Here is a 10,679-nt window from a genome sequence, read left to right on the forward strand (position 1 = left end):
GTGAAGCGGAAGCTGCTGCAGCTTTGACAGCGACACCTGGAGGTGAAGAGGAGGAGAAGGAGGTGATCAACCAGCTGAGTAGAGCTGCTACTGATTCCTGCTCTCTGACCACACACACACACACACACACTTCACTTTTACTTTTTATATGGACCTAAGTCCTAAATAAAATAATAAAAGCTATCATTACTATCATTAATAATAATAAAATAAAGATTTTGAACTCCACCTGTCTGTGCCCTTGATCTATTGAACGCAATGCACCATAATCTACTTTAATCCTACTGTGGGTTAATGTGCAGTTTTGTGACAAAGAGCCTGTGTTTTATTATATAACCCAGTTATAACCGCCTTTACATTTCCATTACATAAGGGACTGAAGCTTGTGTGTGTTTATGTTCATCCGTGTGTGGAGAGAGTTATAGACACACAGTTGTGTATCAGGCCACACAGACAGGACATGTTGCTCTGTACATCCACGCTGTCGGTTGCATAGTATATCAGCGACTGTGGTGTGTGACCTTCGACGTTTCTATAACAACAGGACACCCAATCATGTGGAAAACACAACAGAGCAGCGGCGGGTGGTGGTGGATCAAACAACAGAGACTGGGACTGAAACTTTTTTTTTTTTTTTTACTCCACTGTCATCACTTTATAAACTGCAGATAAACATGATTTCCACCTGATTTAACATCAAACTGAGCTGCTTTGTTTTCCATATTCCATTTATATTTCATATCTGGAGGCACAAACTTCTTTAACTTACAAAACAGACACTATATTTCTAAAGTTACATTAACTGATCCTCACAGAGCCCTGACTTCATTTGTCTCTAAAACAATGTGCACCGTTTGCTCTGTGTGCAGCCCGTGGTGGTCGTGGTTACACATTATCTTGGTGCAGGACGAAGGCTTATTGATGTGTGGCGGAGGGATGTTTGCACATTGTGTTCCACGGCTGAATTATTGGCTTTCCCCCCTCTCTGCTAAACCCAGTTAACCCAACACGTCTATCGACAACAAAGCCTGTTGGTGTGGAGTCCAGACTGAGCTGTGCAGTGAAATGCCTGCAGCAGCTAACTCTCTGTCCAGGGTCCAAATAATAGGCAATGCATGCTGGGAGCTGCACTGCACTAGTCAGATGCCCAGGAGGAATAATAAAGAGGGAGTATGCAGGATTTGTACCTTACTAGTGCTGGTTAAACTAGTTCTAGCGTCCCAAACGCACCCTGTAACCTGTAAAATCTTGTTTATGACAGATAAGACTACACGAATATACAGATGGTAACATAGATGATAAATAACTTTATCCACCGCTCCATGGATTGATTTCTCACCGGCTTCTTCGTTGAAAACAAATGCACATGGAGGAGAGGAGGGTTAGAGACACAGAGGAGGACAGACCGGACTTGGAGAGTTCATATTTAGGAGTTAAATCTAAAATACAACTGTCATAAAACTGAAACATTCATATGAAAAGGATATAAAAAGGAGAATAAAGTAAAACTGCAGCATGTGTCTGTTTGATTTTGGGCCTAAAGTCTATACCCAGTAACAATGAGAGGCCACCACCTTTATTTTGTGAGCTGAAGAGAACTGTGTTTGCAGGCACGCCTCTTGGATCAGGATCACCTGACGAGATCGTTGTAACTATGGAAACTGAACACAAACATGTTCCTTTTACAACTGTTTCTGCGGTGACCTCCAGCTGCAGAGGTCACACATCAGAGTCTTGTTCATGTTCATGTTCGTCGCTGCTGGAGACCACACATCCATATAACGCCACACAGAGAAGCTCTCTAACGTTTTCCCTCCGGACGCCTTTGCATTGCAAATGAAGACGATGTGAAACAAAAGCCTCTTCAGGTCAGAGAGAGGAGGCGTCTGTTCCCTCTGCTGGATGGAGGTTGTGTTCATGAACAATCCTCCACTCGTTTTTCTGCCTCGTGACAGATATTTGATGGAGTGTTTTCAATCTGGGATGTTTCATATTTCACTGCCTCTTGTTGGTAGTTACTCACCTGTGTAAGGAGATCAGTGGATTGTCCTCTTTGTGTTTTGTCTTCCTCCTCCTCCTCATGTTTCATTTGAAGGAGGTGGTGTTTGCGTCTCCAGCTCCTCCGGTTACCACAACACGCCACAAGCTGTTGCCTAGTGATGCTGCACCATAAAGCAGCTTCTTGCACTCGTACCTGACACGACATCCCCAACCACTCATCTCAGGTGAACACGGGTCTGCTGCAAGAGACAAAGACATGGTGAGGACGGGTTATTATTTAATTTATGCCTCAGATCTGCACATGAGTGGCTTTTTGTTTTAAATAAAAACTGTTTGATGTCTTCTTGCAGCGTGAATGTATCTCTGTCCACGTCGGCCAAGCTGGGTCACAGATTGGTAATGCATGCTGGGAGCTCTACTGCCTGGAGCACGGCATCCAGCCGGACGGTCAGATGCCCAGCGACAAGACCATCGGAGGTGGAGACGACTCCTTCAACACCTTCTTCAGTGAGACCGGCGCCGGCAAACACGTCCCCAGAGCCGTGTTCGTGGACCTGGAGCCGACCGTCATAGGTCAGATTGTTGTTCTGCTGCAGGAAGGAAGGACTGTCAGTGTATCTTTGGTTTTTAAATCTTGTTTTCTTGTTGCTCCTCAGATGAGGTCCGGACAGGAACCTACCGCCAGCTCTTCCACCCCGAGCAGCTGATCACCGGGAAGGAGGACGCAGCCAACAACTACGCCCGTGGTCACTACACCATCGGCAAGGAGATCATTGACCTGGTTCTGGATCGGATTCGTAAACTGGTGAGTTCGGCGGCTAGAGATGAACTCTTCTGGCCGAGTATGAGAGGAGTTCTGACGCTGAGTTTCCCCGCAGGCCGACCAGTGCACCGGCCTCCAAGGTTTCCTCATCTTCCACTCCTTCGGAGGAGGAACCGGCTCCGGCTTCACCTCCCTGCTGATGGAGCGTCTCTCCGTCGACTACGGCAAGAAGTCCAAGCTGGAGTTCGCCGTCTACCCGGCGCCCCAGGTGTCCACGGCCGTGGTGGAGCCGTACAACTCCATCCTGACCACCCACACCACGCTGGAGCACTCGGACTGCGCCTTCATGGTCGACAACGAGGCCATCTACGACATCTGCCGCAGGAACCTGGACATCGAGCGTCCCACCTACACCAACCTCAACAGGCTCATCGGACAGATCGTCTCCTCCATCACCGCCTCTCTGCGCTTCGACGGCGCCCTCAACGTGGACCTGACCGAGTTCCAGACCAACTTGGTGCCCTACCCCCGTATCCACTTCCCCCTCGCCACCTACGCTCCCGTCATCTCAGCAGAGAAGGCGTACCACGAGCAGCTGTCTGTATCTGAGATCACCAACGCCTGCTTTGAGCCGGCCAACCAGATGGTGAAGTGCGACCCTCGCCACGGTAAATACATGGCGTGCTGTCTCCTGTACCGCGGAGACGTGGTGCCCAAGGACGTCAACTCCGCCATCGCCACCATCAAGACCAAGCGCACCATCCAGTTCGTGGACTGGTGCCCCACCGGCTTCAAGGTGGGCATCAACTACCAGCCCCCCACCGTGGTTCCCGGTGGCGACCTGGCCAAGGTGCAGAGGGCCGTGTGCATGCTCAGCAACACCACCGCCATCGCCGAAGCCTGGGCTCGCCTGGACCACAAGTTCGACCTCATGTACGCCAAGAGGGCCTTCGTCCACTGGTACGTGGGCGAGGGCATGGAGGAGGGAGAGTTCTCCGAGGCCAGAGAGGACATGGCCGCCCTGGAGAAGGACTACGAGGAGGTGGGGACGGACAGCGTCGGGGACGAAGGAGAGGAAGAGGGAGAGGAGTATTAAATCAGAAACAAAGAACAAAACCAGCTCTGATTGATCGTTTGCTCTTTTAAGTCTAAAATCCACAAATTGTGACATTTAGATATTATTTAATACAAATTCACACCGCGATAAAACTCCTCTGAATCTAATAAAGTATCAGTGATCAATTGATTTTCACTGTGTCTTTGTCCTGAAACAATAAAACTGAGACACGTTTCTGTTGTTTTACTTTGTGTGAACTCCAAACTACACAGCTCACACTTCATTTACTCACCTTCATATCTTAAATCTGATCAAGACAATACTAATAATCAATCTACCGGTACTAACAGGATTTATATAATTTGTTTCTGACTTCTTTTTCTTTACTATTGTTAGTTCTTCTGTGCTTTATTTTTCAAGTCATGCTCTTTGACCTTTGCTGCAATAATTCTTATGCAAAAAATAAGCAAAATCTCAGTATATTCAGCAATGAATTGATGATGTAAACTTCAAACTTAAACATAAACATTTGATGCCATTTTTTAAAGATCACTAGGATTTCCTGCAGGTCTTGAATACAACATGAAGGTGATGAAAGTGCAGGATTTGGATGTTTTGGTCTCACCCGTCTGCTCTTATCTCATCAACCGTCACTGCTGCTGCTGTTCACTGATAAACACAACACAGTTTTTGTCTCCTACCTCAGTTTGTTTCTCCAGTTGTGACCCAGAAATCAAACTCTCGGTGGACTCATCCCAGAAAACACCACACGACCGGACCCGGTGGCCTGGTCCAGACACCACACGGCTTTAACACGATCATTCTGCAGCAGAGCTTTTAAACAAAATGGAGATTTAATCTGCTTCCTGTGGAAATTTTTGAGCTTCATCTTAATTAAAATAAATATACTTTCCAAAAGAGACAATTTTAAATACTGGAGGGGTATCATCACCCATTTTAAAAGGCTCGAATTGTCAAAGAAAATAATCTGCTGATGGACATTAAATCATCATTAATCAAATCCATCTTATCAGTTATTGATCATTTAAAGTTATAAGATGTATCTGATAGTGAGAATCTTTAATAAGACTTTGAATTTATCATGATTTAATGAGCTTTAACACTGTTCATAGTCACATGAGTCAAGTAAACAGCACACAGACGTCAATTTATTCTCTTTATTGGTGAAGATGAATAAAAATGAGACATGAAAGTGGAATGTGCAGAACTTAGAGGAACGAGTCCAAGCGGTTCAGCGTCGACACTTTTTTGGCGTTCATCTTGGGGGATCTAATACTCCTCCCCTTCATCCTCCTCTCCGACGCTGTCCGTCCCCACCTCCTCGTAGTCCTTCTCCAGGGCGGCCATGTCCTCTCTGGCCTCGGAGAACTCTCCCTCCTCCATGCCCTCGCCCACGTACCAGTGGACGAAGGCCCTCTTGGCGTACATGAGGTCGAACTTGTGGTCCAGGCGAGCCCAGGCCTCGGCGATGGCGGTGGTGTTGCTGAGCATGCACACGGCCCTCTGCACCTTGGCCAGGTCGCCACCGGGAACCACGGTGGGGGGCTGGTAGTTGATGCCCACCTTGAAGCCGGTGGGGCACCAGTCCACGAACTGGATGGTGCGCTTGGTCTTGATGGTGGCGATGGCGGAGTTGACGTCCTTGGGCACCACGTCTCCGCGGTACAGGAGACAGCACGCCATGTATTTACCGTGGCGAGGGTCGCACTTCACCATCTGGTTGGCCGGCTCGAAGCAGGCGTTGGTGATGTCGGCGACGGACAGCTGCTCGTGGTACGCCTTCTCTGCTGAGATGACGGGAGCGTAGGTGGCGAGGGGGAAGTGGATACGGGGGTAGGGCACCAAGTTGGTCTGGAACTCGGTCAGGTCCACGTTGAGGGCGCCGTCGAAGCGCAGAGAGGCGGTGATGGAGGAGACGATCTGTCCGATGAGCCTGTTGAGGTTGGTGTAGGTGGGACGCTCGATGTCCAGATTCCTGCGGCAGATGTCGTAGATGGCCTCGTTGTCGACCATGAAGGCGCAGTCCGAGTGCTCCAGCGTGGTGTGGGTGGTCAGGATGGAGTTGTACGGCTCCACCACGGCCGTGGACACCTGGGGCGCCGGGTAGACGGCGAACTCCAGCTTGGACTTCTTGCCGTAGTCGACGGAGAGACGCTCCATCAGCAGGGAGGTGAAGCCGGAGCCGGTTCCTCCGCCGAAGGAGTGGAAGATGAGGAAACCTTGGAGGCCGGTGCACTGGTCGGCCTGCAGGGAAACACCGTTTAATTATTAAAATGTCGTCATATTGGAAAGACAACACACTTCATTTTTTTTTTTTCTAAAAACAAACTCACCAGTTTACGAGTTCTGTCCAGAACCAGGTCGATGATCTCCTTGCCGACTGTGTAGTGACCACGAGCGTAGTTGTTGGCGGCGTCCTCCTTCCCGGTGATCAGCTGCTCGGGGTGGAAGAGCTGGCGATAGGTTCCTGTCCGGACCTCATCTGAGGAGCAACAAGAAAACAAGATTTAGCTCAATTATTGACCCATTTTCCTTCAGGCATAAACCTAATTACACTGCTCGTTAAGTTTCATAACTTGCAGACACGCCTTAATCGTCTAGTGAAGTCTGTGTTTTACCTATGACGGTCGGCTCCAGGTCCACGAACACGGCTCTGGGGACGTGTTTGCCGGCGCCGGTCTCACTGAAGAAGGTGTTGAAGGAGTCGTCTCCACCTCCGCAGGTCTTGTCGCTGGGCATCTGACCGTCCGGCTGGATGCCGTGCTCCAGGCAGTAGAGCTCCCAGCATGCATTACCCATCTGGGTGCCGGCCTGGCCGACGTGCATAGAAATACATTCACGCTGCACGGAGAGAGAAAGAAAAGAGGAACAAAGATCAGACAAAGCTGAAACCACTTTAAACAGTTTTAATGACGTCGTCTCTGTTGTTGGCTTGTTCACTTCTCTGCGGTGCGTTCACTGACCCAGATCACACACACCCATCATCCTCAGAGCTTGACACCATGACGATGTGCCCTGGTTTAATTTTTATAATAAGAAACATCACTGGCACCGAGTTGCGTTCAAGTTTATTTTAAAAATATAGTTTTTATTAGATCAACTAGAACATATGCAATAAACAGCACCTGTTGCGGTGTAATTTGTGTTAACTGAGTTATTAATTTGTTGATTTGACATTTTTTTTTAGATTAAAAAAAATACAAAGTATAAAGATTATCGTGTCAGCATGTAGGATTTAAGTTGGCGAATTTTCAGTAAATCCCTGGCCTCAGGTGATGAAAGCTGCCTGCTGAGTCACCCAGCAGGTTGCTGCAGACTCTGCTTCACCCTCCCCCGAAACTGAGCTGCAAAAAAAAAAAAAAGAAAAAGAAAATCCACCCATCAGGGAGGAGTGTGAAAACATCCATACCGGCAGGAGGAGGTCCTGTTGCCCCCCTTTCTCCCTCCCCTCCCTTCCTCCCACCACGCTGCAGAAGAGCCCTACCTTTGTGTAACGTTCACGGACAGGGCCGCCGCCGTCATTATCAGATGGCGCTCACTAGTTTCGCTCTCAGTTCCTGCAAATGACGCAGGAACGAGCGGCAGCCACATGGCCCCAAACCGCTACAGCTACCGCTTTATATCGAACAGCAGTGAAAAAAACATCTAGATTAACGGTTCGTTTTGTGTCAGCCATTTTTTTTATCCTCCTTCTTCAATTTTGAAACTGCGCCAGTAGTTTGGCCTCGTTCCACGTCACATAACGCTACTCACACAGGCGGGAACATGGCCGACAAACAACTTAACGTAAATTAAACCCATTTTATGCATCTTTAATAGTTCTACATGCACGATTAATTATGTGATGTTAAACAATCCTATACAATTGCCTTAAAAAGAAAAAAAGGGCGTTTTCTTTTTATCAATTGTTTTTTTCCCCCATTACTAACAACAGACAGATTTTTGACAGTTTTAAATACCCAGTGATACTTTCTATGTAAAATGCGTTCAAACTTGATAACTCACCATTGTTACGACTGTTTTTCTCCTTCTCTCCGACGTGAAGTATCGGTTGTTGAAGGCAGTACTGAGAGGAGGAATTGCAGCGCGTCATATTTATAGTCCGCGAGCTGGGGGCGTGGCCAAAGTGACGATTTGAATTTCCCGTCGGCGGGAGCAGGCGTTAGCCGGCGGTGCGTTCAAGTGCAACTGAAAAAAACAAAAAACTGAATGACTCGACTGAAACAATGAAAAAATAACACTACGGCAACTTCTGTCAGCTGATCTGATCGATTTTGTTTATAAAATTACAAATACGCCGAAAAACCTGCGCTCTGTTTTATTGTAATTCTACTTTGAAACGCACTTTTTACGTTTATTCAGCTTCAGCGCAAGAAAACGGACGTCCCTGAACACTCCCTGAACACTGCAACAACTTATCCCTTTCATGCATGAATTATTAGATAACAAAGTAACAAACTCTTATTTTAACCACGACATGGATCAAAAATGACCCACTTTCATTTCCCATGTGATTTCATGCGTGTTTCTTTGCTGTAATTTTTTTAATCAATTTATTTGATTATTTTTATGATGACCTGTCTGATTCCCTGGACATAAGGTTTTAGCTGTTATTCCTGACCAACTGTGTGCATCTCCTTCTCAGTCCGTCATTATGAATTTATGATAGGCTACAATACCTCAAAATGACAAAAAGGTACAAAGATAATAATCATATGGGATTGTAGCAAGGGGGCAGTTGTCGGTCTGAGAAGTGAAGCTCACTTCCGCGTTCAAAAAACTGCAATCCCCTCGGATTCCTCTGGGGGCTGGTGTCAGAAGGGAGCATTCCCCATAGACCCCCATGTTAAAATCGCCGACTTTACATCCTCAATAAACATGTTAAAAGCCTGGTGTCAGAACGTTTTTTCGTCTCAATCGATAGTTTCTACCCCCGCACACACTCTGAGGGGGGTGAATTTTTTTTTAACTCTATAGTTTTACTGTTATTAGGTTAAAATTCTGGCCAATCAGGGCGCGGAAACGTTGAGTGACAGGTCCGAGCAGCTCCGTGAACAGCTGCTTCGAGGCCAGTGGGCGGGTTCTCGGCCGGCCAATCCAACATGGCGCTGTCCAGGCCGCCATATTTGAGTCACAAAAACGACTCCCCAAAACCAATGGGTGACGTCACGGACGCTACGTCCATTCTTTTTACAGTCTATGGATTGTAGACAAGAGTTTGGGGCATGACTAAAACCTAAATAGTTGAAAATGGCTTTCAAATTTCTGCCCACGGACAGTGGACACCATACATTAAAGGGTTTTAAACTGGCTGTGAATAATAAAAAGTCAAACCGAGTGATTGCAGCACTTAAACACAAAAAGATTTATTTATTTACGGTCCCACAGATACAAAATAGCATTTTTTTTCCCCATATAACAGCATTTCTTTCTTTTTATTAATTTTTTTTATTTCATTTTCTGACTTGCATGAGGTAAACAACGATCTATCACTTCAAATGATCTGAATGGCACAAAGAGAAGGACGCAGTCTGTTAGTGGTGTGAGGAGGGAGGGAAGCGACAGATGTGGAAACGAGCAGAATCCAAACTCATCCCTTCAGAGTCGTCTCCGGTGGCTGTTAAACGAAGCTGGGAATGTTAGTGTTGGGACATGCAGCTTCATTATCTCTTTATTTTTGATGCAGTTTGTTAGAATAGCTCTGATCGTCCCTGAACACATCACAGCACAAACACTTAGAAATCGGCCTTCGACACCTTTAAGGTCACGATGTTACGATTGGAGGCCTCGCCCGACAGACAGATCATGACAATCATCATCATCATCATAGAGAGAAAAGCAAAGGTAAGTCTGAGTGCAGGAGTCAAAGGGGGGAGGAGGTCAAACTGGTTTCACTGGGGCAAAGCCTTGAGGATGGCGTTGACCTCCTCGGCCACGGCGGTCAGAGCGAATTCAAACTGGTCCTGGAAACAAGAAGAAGGACAGTTACAGTTAAAGATGGCTGAGTTATTCAGAGGAGCAGTCACACACCTGTTCATTTCTGTGTTATTGTGCATTTTATAACTGAATGAATCACCTTAGTGCGAACCATCCCAGGCCTCTGGTCACGGACGTGCTCCAGTGTCGCGGCGATGTCGATCTCCTTCACACCTGCAGCAGCAGCAGCAGCAGCAGCAGCAGCAGCACAACAACAGGTGAGAGGCACTTTTACATTAAAACATTCACACTGTACCAAGAAACATGACTTTGCATCAGCTTTACCTTTAGCCATGCGGTTCAGAACCATGTCTATCAGGATCCCCGTCTGGCCTGTGCCATCGCTATGGAAACAGCATCCCAAGACATAGTTAAAAAAAAATATATATATCAAATTCTGCTTGAAATTTCACAATAAACTTTAAAATCAACAAATAATCAGAGCCGAGACCTGCTCTGCTGCAAAAACCACAGCAGGTTTCTGCCACCTGAGGTGGTACTACAGTGCAGGCCATGTGTCCGCATCTGAATCATTTAATTGTGTTATTTTTTAAATCTAAATTAAACTTTATTTCATCTTAAGAAAAAACGAAGACGTGGGTTCACCTGCAGTGCACGATGATGGGGCAGGAGCGTCCTCTGTAGCACTTATTCACCTTCCCGAGGCAAAAACATGAGAAACAAGACGACCATCACTGGCTTTGAATGCTTCCTCCTAATTCTGAAGTTTTTTGGGGTTGGGCTCTTGATAGTGAGAATAATAAAACCTTTGATTGATTTGATGATGTAAACTTCACACTTCTATCTCAGGGATTCAGAAACTGACCTTTAACACTGTTCATAGTCACATGAGTCAAGTAA

At 46.7% G+C, this 10,679-nt stretch overlaps 3 protein-coding genes across 3 annotated transcripts; 1 reads left to right on the top strand and 2 right to left on the bottom strand.

Moving 5' to 3' along the window:
• Window positions 1-2,204: 2,204 nt before the first annotated feature.
• On the top strand, window positions 2,205-4,003 carry LOC146990569 (tubulin alpha-1A chain-like). Its single transcript, XM_085795383.1, has 4 exons — window positions 2,205-2,260; window positions 2,352-2,574; window positions 2,658-2,806; window positions 2,880-4,003. The coding sequence occupies exons 1-4, from the start codon at window positions 2,258-2,260 to the stop codon at window positions 3,858-3,860; spliced, it is 1,356 nt and encodes a 451-aa protein (XP_085651509.1). The 5' UTR covers window positions 2,205-2,257; the 3' UTR covers window positions 3,861-4,003.
• Window positions 4,004-4,985: 982 nt separating this feature from the next.
• Window positions 4,986-7,892, bottom strand: LOC146990570 (tubulin alpha chain-like). The gene is made up of 4 exons (XM_085795397.1): window positions 7,848-7,892; window positions 6,461-6,683; window positions 6,176-6,324; window positions 4,986-6,086 (listed from the first exon to the last, which is right to left on the bottom strand). The coding sequence occupies exons 1-4, from the start codon at window positions 7,848-7,850 to the stop codon at window positions 5,112-5,114; spliced, it is 1,350 nt and encodes a 449-aa protein (XP_085651523.1). The 5' UTR covers window positions 7,851-7,892; the 3' UTR covers window positions 4,986-5,111.
• A 1,339-nt stretch (window positions 7,893-9,231) lies between these two features.
• LOC146990571 (receptor-type tyrosine-protein phosphatase-like N) lies at window positions 9,232-10,660 on the bottom strand. Its single transcript, XM_085804204.1, has 5 exons — window positions 10,652-10,660; window positions 10,425-10,474; window positions 10,104-10,162; window positions 9,919-9,992; window positions 9,232-9,805 (listed from the first exon to the last, which is right to left on the bottom strand). Exons 1-5 carry the CDS (start codon window positions 10,658-10,660, stop codon window positions 9,734-9,736), a joined length of 264 nt encoding a protein of 87 aa, XP_085660330.1. The 3' UTR covers window positions 9,232-9,733.
• Between the last annotated feature and the right edge of the window lie 19 nt (window positions 10,661-10,679).

This window comes from Trachurus japonicus, chromosome 2, assembly GCF_045865225.1.
Source record: "Trachurus japonicus isolate A0001 chromosome 2, Traja_1.0".
In the NCBI taxonomy this organism is placed as follows: Eukaryota; Metazoa; Chordata; class Actinopteri; order Carangiformes; family Carangidae; genus Trachurus; species Trachurus japonicus.

Excerpts from the sequence above, each read along its gene's own strand:
- LOC146990569 (XM_085795383.1), top strand. Across the intron at positions 2,575-2,657 it reads CCTGGAGCCGACCGTCATAG|ATGAGGTCCGGACAGGAACC; the intron begins GTCAGATTGTTG and ends GTTGCTCCTCAG. Across the intron at positions 2,807-2,879 it reads TGGATCGGATTCGTAAACTG|GCCGACCAGTGCACCGGCCT; the intron begins GTGAGTTCGGCG and ends GTTTCCCCGCAG.
- LOC146990571 (XM_085804204.1), bottom strand. Across the intron at positions 10,163-10,424 it reads CCCATCATCGTGCACTGCAG|CGATGGCACAGGCCAGACGG; the intron begins GTGAACCCACGT and ends CTGTTTCCATAG. Across the intron at positions 9,806-9,918 it reads CTGGGATGGTTCGCACTAAG|GACCAGTTTGAATTCGCTCT; the intron begins GTGATTCATTCA and ends TCTTGTTTCCAG.
- LOC146990570 (XM_085795397.1), bottom strand. Across the intron at positions 6,325-6,460 it reads CCTGGAGCCGACCGTCATAG|ATGAGGTCCGGACAGGAACC; the intron begins GTAAAACACAGA and ends GTTGCTCCTCAG. Across the intron at positions 6,087-6,175 it reads TGGACAGAACTCGTAAACTG|GCCGACCAGTGCACCGGCCT; the intron begins GTGAGTTTGTTT and ends GTTTCCCTGCAG.